Below are 13,071 nucleotides of genomic sequence, written 5' to 3' on the forward strand. Positions count from 1 at the left end.
TGTGTGTGTGTGGCCAGCTCAGCCCACCAGGGGGCGGGCTGGCTGGCATGTGGTGCTGGAGGATCGAACCGAGGTCCCTGTGCTTTGCCAAGCTTGTTTCAAGTAGGTGCTTTAGACCACTGAGCCTTCTCTCCAGCCCCTAAGCTTGTTCTAAGTAGGTGCTTTAGACCACTGAGCCATCTCACCAGCCCTAGCTTTTTATTTCTAAAGGATTAAAAGTGAATGTTTTATACTCAAGTGCAAACAATAAAGCCCTTGATATTGGATTTAGACAGTATTGAAAAATACACCAGTAGAAATTAAAATTACCCCTTGTCCATAATAAATTTAAAATTTTTCAAGACTATAAATTGACTTTTTATTTTTTACCATACTGGGGCATGCTCACACATACTAGATAAGTGCTCTACCACTGAGATAAATTCCTACCACCTAAATGGATATTCTTAGGGCTTGAAGACTGACTGTCAACACTGCAGCTGTAGGTTACTGATATAGTATTTGTCATACAAGGGCAGTCCCTGGGCTCCATTCTCACCATTATAAAAAAAGAGAGAGGAAGGGAGGTGAAAGAAAATATCCAACTAGATATAGTGGCTCTCACATGTAATCCCAGCTACTAGGGAGGCCAAGGCTGGAGGATCACATATTTGAGGCCATCCTTGGCAATTTAGTAAGACTGAGCTGCTAGGTCAGACCCTGTCTCAAAAATTAAACATTAAGGGTTAGAGATGTAGCTCAGTGGTTGAACATCCCTTATTTCAGTCCCCAGTACCACAAACACACACAAAAAAGAAAATGTCCTAAACTGAAGTGACTTCTATATATTGGTTTCAAAACTTAAATTAAATGGGACTATAAACCTGTATTTTAGAAATAACTCTTAGAAAATACAGGTAAGTAGTCAGGTTTGATGGCACACACTTGTAATCCTAGCATTCAGGAGGTTGAGGCAGGAGGAGCACTGAGAGAGAGTTTAAGGCAAGCCTGGTTTACAAAGTGAGTTCAAGGCCAGCCTGACCTGCATAGCAGAAACTGCCTTAAAAAGGAACCTCCACACCCAAAAAGTAAGCATGGGCTTTTTATTCTTTTTGATTTGCGGTCTCACTATGTAGTGCCCACTGACCTTGAACTTGATTCTGTATCCTGGTGCTGAAATTACTGGTGTGCGCCAGAACACCTGGCAGTATGGGCTTTTTAAATTGATTATTGCTAAATTAGAGCAGAAAGTTATCCTTTCATTAATCATTAGTAACTAGTCTCAAAGTTTAATAGTCCATGATTCTTCATAGTCCCTTAGTGAATTTTGTGGGAGTGGCATTAATGTTTGCTGTGAGGTACTTACTTGTTCTTATTTTTTGTGGGTTTGTGTGTTTGTGTGTTTGTTTGTTTATTTGTTTGAGACAGGGTTTCAATATGCAGGTCAGGTTGCCCTTGAATGCACTATATGTATTCCAGGCTAGACTCAAACATTCAGCAGTCCTTCTGTCACAGCCCCTGAGTGCTGGGATTGCAGGCTTGTGCCACCGTGCCTGACCTCTACTATGAACTACAGTATTTAAAAATACCTGTTACTCTAATTTGATACAAATTGCTAGTAGAAAATTGTTCTAAGAGAGTAGATACGAATGTGATAATGTCAAAATGCTTGTAATCCTAGCTTTCGGGAAGCTGATAGATTGCAAGTTTGAGACCAGTCTAAGCAATTTAGGACCAACTTTTTTTTTCCCCCGTGGAACCAGGAATTGAACTTGCCAGAGAAGTGCTTATTCCACTGAGCCATCTCCCCAGCCCCTGAGCAATTTAGGGAGACCCTGTCTTTCAAAATTCAAAAAACTAAAAAAGACTGGTGTATAATGCAGTGTTAGAGTGCTTGCCTCCCATAGTCCATGCCCTGGATTTAATCCGTAATGCAAAACCAAAATATAAGTTCTCTGGAATTTTTTTGTGGAAAAATAGGAATTCAAAACAGCAAGGGCTAGGGGCCAGGGAGATGGCTCAGTGGAATAAGCATTTCCCTGGCAAGTGCAAGGGCCTGAGTTCATTTCCCAGTTCTGCAAAAAAACCCCAGCAAGGGCTGGCCAAGGCTAGGCCCTTGGGCTAGAAGTTCAATCCCTAAGCCTGCTGTGCCAGCCATGTGCCAGCCCCACCCCTGGGGCGCGATGGGCAATTGAGACTGGGTGTGGTGGCACGAGTCTGTAATCCCAGCTTTTAGGAGGCTATAAACCGATGGATCACTACAGTCTAATCTAGTAATTAGACCCTGAACACCCTGTAGACCCTTCCCTAAAATACAGAAAAAAAAAAAAGAAAGAAAAGAAAAGGAAAAAAATTAGATAGAAGCTGTGGCTGGACATGGTGGTGCATGCCTGCCAGCCTGTGATACATACTGAGTTTAAGTCCTGTCTGAACTACCTAGCTAACCCGAAGGAGACTCTTGAAAGGAAACAAAACAAAAATAACTGTTACTTCATGTAACTGTTGTTGTTTTCACTATGTAGCCCAGGTCATGCCCCTATGATCTAACCATACATACCCACAAATGTGCTTTACTAATCTGGGTATCTCTCATGCCAACCAAGGTGACAAGGTTTAAACATCAGAACACTTTTATTACAATACACATAGAGTAAATGGTGTATACTTAATGATTTTTGAAATAGGCTGCAACTGTAACTCACTCAGATCAAGCAGTAGAATGATGCTCTTGGAAGAATTTCTCGAATTCCCTTGCCTTGTCCTATACAAAGATATCTACAACTCTATCATGGTAGAGTTAATTTTGCTTGACCTTGAGCTTTATGAATAAAATCATACAAAATGTGTTTTTTGGTGTATATAGCTGTTCTTACTCAGCATTGTTTGTGAGGTTAAATGATCCATGTTGGAATGGTTTCTCCATTTTCATTGCTATATATCAGGGGTTAAGCAGCCTGCCTGTAGAGGACCATTTTGGGTGGTTTGTTTAGAGTCTTGCTGTGTAGGCCATGACCTTTTGGTGATCTTCCTGGCTCAGCCTCCCTAGTGCTGGCACTATACCTAACTTGTACTTTTTAAAAATACACTATTCTTGCTGGATATGGTGGTGCATACCTATAATCCTAGCACTAAGGAAGCTCAGGCCAGAGGATCTGCATGGGCTTGTGTCCAGCCTGAAATACATAGCTAAATGCTATCTCCAAAAAGCGATACAAACAAACCCCAAGGAATGGACCTAAATTCTAGTCACTCTAATCTTTTTTTGATTTTATGTATTCTGGCTGATCAAGTTTTTGTTTGTTTGTTTTGGCAGAACCAGGGCTAGAACTCAGGCTTTTGTGTTTGCCAGGCAAGCGCTTATTCTACTGAGCTAGCTCCCTGGCACAGCTGCCTGCCTGGCAAGCACAAGGGCCTGAGTTTGATCCCCAGTACCAAAAGAAGAAAAGTTTAATTGGAGTGATGGGCTTAAAAAAGAAAGATAAATGGGGAATTGTGAATTATTATTTTTTTAAAAAGATTTTAAAAATAGATATTTAAAGGTAGATCATGTGGAGGCCTCTTGGAAACAATATCATTCACTGGGAGGGGAAAACTACACAAAGACATTTTGGAGCCACAGTGTAAGAAGCTGCTCCTCATGGCTAGGTGGCCCAGCAGGATGATTTACATCATGGTCCCGAACATGGGCTTGCAGGAGATACATGGTGGCAGTCGCACGGAGCTGCGCAAGACAAGGGGCTAGAAGTAGGCCAGCTCGTCATGCCTGGACTTGTTGGTCTGGTAGGCAGCCAGCATCAAGGGCTTGTTCTCATGTGGGAGGCTCTTTAACACCCGCAAATGCAAGAAGTTCTCGTCCCCAGTGTCTACCTTGATGAAGTAGTTGATCCCAGCCACTGGCTGGCTCCTGAAGGACACGACCTTGAAAACTGAGTACTTCTGGTTTTCTTCTCTTCAAGCTGGGCCCACACCGCATCCACGAGCTCCTGCGTCTCAGCCGTGGCGGGCTGTGTGGTGGAAGGCGCCCCACACGTCATCCTGGCGGGGAATTTAGGGAGTCTCCAGGTTCCAGGAATTGTGAATTATTGAGAGCTAATATTGTTACACCTTTGAGGCTTTTTTGCCGTGGAAACCTTTGGAAGTTTTGATTTTTTCTCCTATAATTTAAAGAAAAGGATGGCTGATGGAGGTTATGGATTATAGTTTGTCAACTCTTGCCATTGAAGAAGGACGAAATTTCTTTATTGTTCTTGTTTTTTGTACCAGGAATCAAACTCAGGACCCTGTGCATGCCAGGCAGGCACATGTACTGCTGAGCTATATCCCTGATCGATGGATGTACTTTCTTTATCAGGGCTGCCCACAGTCGTCTGTGACAGCTCGCTCGCTCTTTCTTTTCTTTCCTTTCCTTTCTTTGAGACAGGGTTTCCTATGCAGTCCAGGCTGGTCTCTAACTCCCAGCAGTTCTCCTGCCTTCACCTCCCAAGTGCTGCAGTTACAGGCATGAGCCATTGAACCCAGCTCTTCTGGGCAGCAGTGAAATCTTTTATCAGCTATTTCCATGTGTCTGCTGAAAGCTCCTTTCTTCCTTTCTTCTTTCCTTCATTCCTTCCTTTGTAAAAAAACAATTGGAAAGTTTTGCCTATACATTTTTAAAAAATTAGGAAGCAGGCATAATGGCTCATGATTCTAGTCCTGGTTACTCTTGAGGTGAAAGAGGGAGCATCAGTTAAACCCTGAAACCCCAGAGTTCAAGACCAGCTTGGTCAACAAAGACCTCATGTAAAATAAATTAGGTAGTACCTAAATGATAATCAAACATGGATAAGGATGTTGCCAGTGAGGAGTCCCATACATTGCTATTAAGAGTGTAAGTTCTTGCAAGCTTTCTTGAAAGCAGTTCATTTCTTGTAAATGAAAAACATGTGATAAACTCATTAATTTTTTAAAAAGCATATGCACTCAAGAAACTGGCTGGAAAAAAAAAATATTGGCTGGACCAAGCATGGTGGCACATGCCTGTAGTTTCAGCATTTTGGTGGCCAAAGCAGGAGTATTACCATGAATTTGAGGCCAGCCTGTGCTTAAGTTTAAGGCCACTCCAAAATCCATGGCAAGCAAGACCCTGTCTCAAAAAGAAAAGAAAAAAAAAAAAAAAAAAAAAAGAAAGAAAGAAAGAAAGAAAGAAAAAAAGAAACAGTATACATTAGGGGACAAGTGTAACAATGTTAGTTGTGGGGCCAGGGAGATAGCTTGGCAGTCTAAGCACCTGCCTGGCAAGCCCAAGGATCTGGGTTCAATCCCTGGTACCACATGCAGTGCTGGCCTGAAACTGTGCATGCATGATGGCACACTCTTGTAATCCTAGTGCTGGGGAAGCTGAGACAGGAAAATCACTATATGAATCTGAACTGCATAGTGAGACCCTGTACCAAATAAATAAAACTTTTAAAAAGAATGTCTGTTGTGACATTTTTTTCAAACATTCAAAACTAAAAACGTATTTACTGCCTTTTGAAAAATAGTTAATTATAAAATACTGTATAAAAACCTGGGTATGGTGGTGCATGCCTATAATCCCGGGACTTGGGAGGCTGAGGGAAGAGGATCCATAAGAGTTTGAGGCCAGCCTGGACTACACAGTTTAGAGGCAGCCTGACCTACATATCAAGATCTTGTCTCAAAAAAAAACAAACACACACAAAAAAACCTATATAAAATTGAAAATTAACTACAGTGATACTTCAGTTGTTGGACAGCTCCAACCTCCAACTTGCCACTATTCAAACAGCAAAATTCAGAATAAATTTGCTAGTTTTTTGTAACTTTCTTCCATAGTCAAATGAAAAATTCAACCTGAAAACACCTGTATAGCCAAGAGTGAGTCATGAGTTGCGTCTCAACATTGGACACAAGGGGTAATACATCAGTCTGAAGCCCTGCTTTCACCCAGACAACATGTAGTGTTTCTGTTATCCATTAAAACATTCGGCGTTGTGCTTTTGTGTGTGAGTGCTTTATTTGTGTAAAATATAATGATGGCTTCAAAGAAAGTGATACCAGTGGTAAAAGGTAAGAGGAAAACTCAGAATGATAAAGAAAGAAAATCACTGCAATTTTATTTTACTTTTTTTAGGGAAGGGCCTACAAGGTGTTCAGGGTCTCTCTGCTAGATCAGACTCAATGATCCATCTGTTTACAGCCTCCTAAGAGCTGGATTAACAGCTGTGTGCCACCACACCAGTCTCAATTGCTGTCTCAACATGCCCCAAGGGCGGGGCCAGCACCACGGGTCCAGGGATCAAACCCCTGGTCCAAGCAGGTGCTTTAATCTGCTGAGCTGTTTGGCTGGCCCTAAAATTTGTTGGAAGTCCTGGATGAATTTATAAGTGTAGTTTTGGGGCCTCATAACCAATTAGTTGGTTTCCATTATTTTTTATGGGAAAATATGTTCATTGCTCAAATACAAATCAGCAACCAAATTATCGCTATAGATCTGTATATAACAACACAGAGCCCAAAAGAAATACAAATTTTATGTATCTTTAGTCAGATTTTATTGGTACATTTTAGATATACATAATGATCATATTCATCATAGAGAGGTGTACCTTTTCAAAGTGAAATAATACGAATAATAGAAAAGCATTTTATTTTCATTTTTATTTATTTTTGGCAGAACTGGGGCTTGAACTGCAAAATACGCACTGAATATGCAGTAGTGGTTTCTTGGAAAGGGGCATGGACATAGGTAGAGATGTGGTAATGAACTTAATGAGGTATCTGTTAGGAGGTACTCTCAGTTTTGTCTTGGTTTTTAAGTGTTATGCAAATAGGACATTGTTGCTAAAATTCTTAGCACTCAGCATGCAAATACTATTGTACTATTTTCTCCTTTTTTCAAACTGAAAACCCCCAAAATACTTATGAACAGTTTCTTTTATTTAAAGCAGGAAGATGAGCATCCAAACAATTTGAGTAGGGCTGGGGAGATAGCTCAGTAGAATCCCTGGTTCTATCCACAAAAAAAAAAGTTTGAGTTGATTTACAACAAGCTCTTAATTTTATGTCATTGTGACAGACTTTTTTTTTTTCTTTATGTGTGTATGTGTGTGTGTGTGTGTGTGGCCAGCTCAGCCCACCAGGGGGCGGGGCTGGCTGGCCTGTGGTGCTGGGGGATTGAACCGCGGTCCCTGTGCTTTGCTAAGCTTGTTCTAAGTAGGGGCTTCAGACCACTGAGCCATCTCACCAGCCCCCCAGACTTTTTTTTAAAGTAGAAATCTTTATTGGGGAATAGGACTAGCTCCTGAGAGACATTAGGAATCCTGATTGGGTTGTCCTGTCACGTACTTATCGAGCACATATTCTCTATCAAGGCATAATAAAAGCACTAATGATACTGGAATAAGTAAGAAAGTGGGGCTTGGAGAGTAATAGTGAGAAAGTGCACACATACTTAGCATACACAAGGAAGAAAGGGTTGGAGAAGGCAAAGGGAAAAAAAGAGGCAAAGGGGAGAATAAGAGAGATGTGGGAGATTGCCCTATACAGTAGGGCTGGGTCTAGTTAGTGATTTATTTTCTGGATAAAGAAATGAAGGATTAGCATGTATACATACATAAGGAACATTTCTTAGTTCCTATGTGTACTGCTTATTTTTTATTTATTTTAATTATTTTATTTTATTTTTGGCAGAACTGGGGCTTGAACTCAGGCCCTTGCACTTGCCAGGCAAGCGCTTATTCTATTGAGCCATCTTCCTGGCCTATTTTAATTTTGTGAGATAGAATCTGGCTGTGTAGTTTAGACTGGCCTCAAACTCTCAGTGATTCTCCTTCCTCAGCCTCCTGAGTGACGGGATTATAGGCATGCACTACCATACCCAGCTTGTGTTTAAAAATGTTTCATCTATTTTATATTATCAAAAGTCATGGTATTTTATTGATTATGAATTTTAAATAAAATTAAGGAATAAATTTTTGTGTCACTAAATGCGGTTATGAGAAGGGGAGACAATAAAGGGTAATTCTAATCAGTGATCATCACCTTCACTTTACTGCATTCCAGTATTGGACACTCATGAAGTTTCACAGTCTATAGAATAAGAGATTAATTTCCAAAATGTTGAGATTTGCTAGGCATGGTAGTACATACTTGTAATCCTAGTAGTTAGGTGGCTGAGGCAGCTACAAAGTCAGTTCAAGGCCAGCCTGAATATCAGACTGGTTAGACTGCCAAACCATGTCTCAAAACAGAAAACAAAATGAAATTTCCATATAATTAATTGCCACTTTACAGAAGTACCCTATATATACTTTGACTATGCTAAAGTTTTAGCATACCCTTTTAAAGCTTAATTTATGTCAATTAATGTTTTAAATCAGTCATTTGGTTCAAAGAAAATAGATGTATAATTAAATGCCAAACTTGTAGTATACTAGTTGTCTCAACACAATCATGTTTAATAAAAACTTGAAGCTGGGTGTAATGGTAGACACCTGTAATCTCAGCAGTCAAAAACTGAAGCAGGAGGATTGCTGTGAGTTTGAGGCCAGCCCAGACTGCATAGTGAGTTCAAGGCCAGCCTGAATTATAAAGTGAGACCCTATGTCAAATAAGCAAACTGGAGCCAACCAGCAGTGAACATGTTACATTAGATTTTTTTTTTTAACATATTTTAATACAGGGACTATAATGTCTCATTACACAGGTCGGACTCAGTGGTCTTCCTGTTTTCAGCCTTCTAAGTACTGGGATTAACACGTAGGCGCCACCATGCCCAGTCTGGGTACTCAGCCCACCTTGGGCAGGTCTGGCACCCTGTCCCTGTGCTTTCTAAGCACGTGCTTTATTTATTTATTTATTTGCCCAGTCTGGGTACTCAGCCCACCTTGGGCAGGTCTGGCACCCTGTCCCTGTGCTTTCTAAGCACGTGCTTTATTTATTTATTTATTTATTTATTTTTAATATTTATTTATTTTTTATTTATTACATTTATTTATTGTGTGTGTGTGTGTGGCCAGCTCAGCCCACCAGGGGGCGGGTCTGGCTGGCATGTGGTACTGGGGATCGAACCGCGGTCCCTGTGCTTTGCCAAGCTTGTTTGAAGTAGGTGCTTTAGACCACTGAGCCATCTCTCCAGCCCCAAGCACGTGCTTTAGTCTGCTGAGCTGTTTGGCCCTTACATTACATTTGAGTACAAAGAGGTTGAATAGTGCTTTTCCCTCATATTTTCCAACAGTATATATATTCAAAGCTACTTATTAAATTTTCTCTAAATAAAATTTATTTTCCTAGTGCAACATTTCAGTTGTTACAAGCATCCTGCTATGAGACAGTAATCAAAAACAGATTCACAGCCTTAAAATGTTGGCAGACATGAGTACTGGCTGTGTTGGAGATTCATGTACATGCTAAGTTGCCAAAAGTACTAGGAAGCCATATAGCGATGTTTTCTTACACTTATTTCACTACAGCTTGGTTTTTTGGTATCAACTATCACCAGCATGGTTTGAGAAATGTGAGATGTACCCTTCGTACTTACAGTATATACAAATAATTATTTCTATTTTATTTTTTTATACTTTTTAAAGTTTCTAAAACTAGAAGATATCATACAGTGTCTTTTAAATAAATTGTAAGTCAAAGATACAGTATAAATCTTAGAACAAAAATTAAGATTAAGCAATATTCAGAAAATTAAATGTTTCAAAACAATTGAACTAAGAAAAAGTTTTCATGATAGCAAAGAAGTACTAAGAGTAAAACATAAGATAAATACTGGAATGGCAAGTAAATGACCAGCACTTCTAACAGTTTGAGGATAGGATATCGCACAAAGTTCTAGTGTGTTGTGGACATGCATAATGACCATGACAGTTACTGGTGGCCAGGCGTCAGTTGTGGAACTGAGCTACATCTATTTCTTTGAAATCCACCCTGTAGACTCAGGTGGAATCATGACTCCTAGGGTGGAAGAGAAGTCCATTTGTGGGGTGTGCTGATGAAAATATTCTACTGTTGAACACAAAGGAATAACTAAAAGACTACTATTGTATACCTCTTATTCTCCTCTGTTTAATTGTTTGCCGTATTTGACAGGTTCTTTCTATTCTCATTATGATTTCTATTTTAAAGCAGGACAGAAGGAGCAAGCTGTGGAATGGTATAAGAAAGGTATCGAAGAACTAGAAAAAGGAATAGCTGTCATAGTTACAGGACAAGGTAAGGTTGTTTGTATTTGTTTGCAACTATTGTGTTTTAGACAGTGGTCCCCATTTTTCCATGGGAAATATATTCCATGGTTCTAGTGGATGCCTGAAACTGCAGACTCTCCCAAGACATATGTACTAGACAGATAACCAAAATGGCTACTTACTCAATTTAGCATATACAGTACAACATGAATGTGTTGGAAAAAGAAAAGATTCACGTCATGGGTAAGACACACCAGGACATTTGAGATTTTTTTTTTTAATTTTAATTTTATTTATTTGTGTGGGGGGGCAGCTCAGCCCACCAGGGGGGCGGGGCTGGCTGGCATGTGGTGCTGGGGGATTGAACTGTGGTCCCTGTGCTTTGCTAAGCTTGTTCTAAGTAGGTGCTTTAGACCACTGAGCCATCTCACCAGCCCGAAATTACAGTACTCTGTTTTTGTTTTTTTGTTTTTTCCAGAACCGGGAATTGAACTCAGGCCCTTGCACTTGCCAGGGAAGCGCTTATTCCACTGAGCCATCTCCCCGGCCCTTGACATTTGAGATTTAATTACATTTCTTTGAAGAATGCAGAGTTTAACATATGTGAATTGTGTATTTGTTGGTCATTTTAATTTAATTTTTGTTTTGTTGAGACAGGGTCTCTATATAATTTGGGCTGGCTAAGTACAAGGATTATAGCAATGTGCCACCATACCTGGCTTATTTAATATTTTGGGGCTATAGTTAACCAGAAACTCTCAAAAGCAAAACTGCAGATCAGGGAAAACTGAGTTTGCATAAGTACTCTGGTCTTAGATCTTTTTTAAATTAATATTAATATTATTATTAATAATTATTTTGTTAATTTATTATTTTGTTAATAATTAAATTATTTGTTAATATTACTATTATTATTATTTTGTATTTTTAGTAAGGTTGTACAGGGTATCACTACGTAGATCGGACTTGTAATGATCCACCTGTGTTCAGCCTCCCAAGAGCTGGGGTTACAGGTACATGCCACCACAACCAGTCTCAAATCTCAACTCACCCCGAAGGTGGGGCCAACAGGGTACACCTGAGATCAAACTCCTGCCTCTGCATTAAACTCCACCTCTGCGTCTAAGCAGGCGCTGTACTCCACTGAGCTATTTGGCTGGCCCTGATCTTTTTGTTTTAATAAAGATATACATTTTAAAATGTTATTGTAACACAGATGAATAGTTAATGTTCAGTCAAATACTTTTAGCCTTATTTTGTTTTCCTTGTTGTTTGAGATAGGGTCTTGCATCCAGGGTGACCCTGAACTCACTATGTAGCCCAGGTTGGCCTTAAATTTATGGTGATCCTCCCTTAGCTTCCCAAATGATGGGATTACAGGCCTGTGCCACCACACTCAGCACTTTAGCCCTGTTTTGAAACCTGTTCCTTTTTTCATAATCATGGAGAAAAATTTGTGTTAATCTACAGATTGCACTTGTGGGTAGTGCTTTGTTTGTTTGCTTGTTTGTTTGTTTGCTTTTCCTTGCCTGGGACTGAACCCACAGTCATACACTTAAGTTTGAGACCATAGTTGTATATTTGATCCATTATTGACCAAAATGTCATTTGGTAGCACATGATTATGCTTCATTTTATCACAGCTAAAATAAATCAAAAAGCAAAAATTATTTAGGCTATGAATCAACCCATTCAGCAGCTGTTTGTTGGGTAGCTAGCTGACTCTGCTATCTAATATAACTTAATCTCTGATACATAACTAAAGTGTATGCAGTATCGACCCTGCATTTTTTCTTCCCTTCGTACTGATGACTACTTTGGCCACTGGTCTGCTATATAAAAGAAAGCATAGGGGCTGCCCAAATAGCTCAGTGGATTAAAGTGCCTGCAAGCAGTTGTAGGCCAGGGGTTCGATCCCCAGGCCTACTGTGCCAGACTTGCCACCAGGGCTCGCTGAGACAACAGTTGTTACTGGATGTGGTGGTGTACACTGTAATCCCAGCACTTGGGAGGCTGTAAACAGGAGAATCACTACAAGTGTGATCTAGTAATGAGACCCGGAACACCCTGTAGACCCTTCCCTAAAATACAAAAAATAAAATAAAGCAAGTAAATATGGGACGCTGGGCCTTGGAGATCTTCCCCAATGTAGTTCTTTGTTAGCTATATGGAAGTAAGATTAGAAGATAATCTATTGGTTGTAAGAAAAACAGTATTTTGGGCCACTGAGATAGCTCAGCAATCTAAAGTGCCTGCTTAGGCAAGCACAGGGACCATGGTTCAAACCTTGGCACCACATGCAGCACTAGCCCGCCCCCAGGGCTGGCTGAGCAGGCCACAAAAACCCCCAGTATTTTATTAAATAAAAAATGTCTTTGGTCTTATCACTAAGAGGAAAACCTGCAAACTGAACTATAATGAAGTGTTTTTATGTCACTTGTAATTTGAATTTTAGTCTTATGAAATACAATGTGTTGGTTTTACTTAGATAAGAACAGTATTGATATCTGTGACATACATGTGCATGCATAGGCAGTGACAAACTATGACTGCGTCCTGGCTGAGAGCATTAGTAAATTCTCACTGATGATAAAATGTACCTCAGTTTCAAGGATTTTGAAAGGTAGGTGAAAAATGTCTTAGGTTCATGAAACATGCATGAAATACCATGTAGGTTTAAAGCTATCATGAGAAACTATAGCTGAATTTTTTTTTTTTTTTTTTTTGGTACCAGTATTTGAACTCAGGACATTGAACTTGCCATGCAGGTGCTTGTGCAACTGAACTACATCCCCAGCCCTATAGTTAATTTTTTAATAGGTGCTATTTGAAAATAATATTCTTAAAATTTCTCTAGGGGCCGAGCAGATGGCTCAGTACAATAAGCGCTTGTCTGGCA

At 40.0% G+C, this 13,071-nt stretch overlaps 1 protein-coding gene and 1 pseudogene across 1 annotated transcript in view; one reads left to right on the forward strand and one right to left on the reverse strand.

Annotated features, from left to right (window-relative positions):
* Spast (spastin) overlaps positions 1-13,071 on the forward strand; it is a 94,860-nt gene that overhangs the window by 7,484 nt on the left and 74,305 nt on the right. The window contains exon 2 of the mRNA XM_012513888.2: positions 10,117-10,212. Coding sequence (XP_012369342.1) covers positions 10,117-10,212 — 96 coding nt within the window. The remainder of the gene's footprint in view (positions 1-10,116; positions 10,213-13,071) is intronic.
* LOC101577656 lies at positions 3,495-4,036 on the reverse strand (annotated as a pseudogene).

Source organism: Octodon degus, unplaced genomic scaffold (genome assembly GCF_000260255.1).
Source record: "Octodon degus isolate 3935 unplaced genomic scaffold, OctDeg1.0 scaffold00020, whole genome shotgun sequence".
In the NCBI taxonomy this organism is placed as follows: Eukaryota; Metazoa; Chordata; class Mammalia; order Rodentia; family Octodontidae; genus Octodon; species Octodon degus.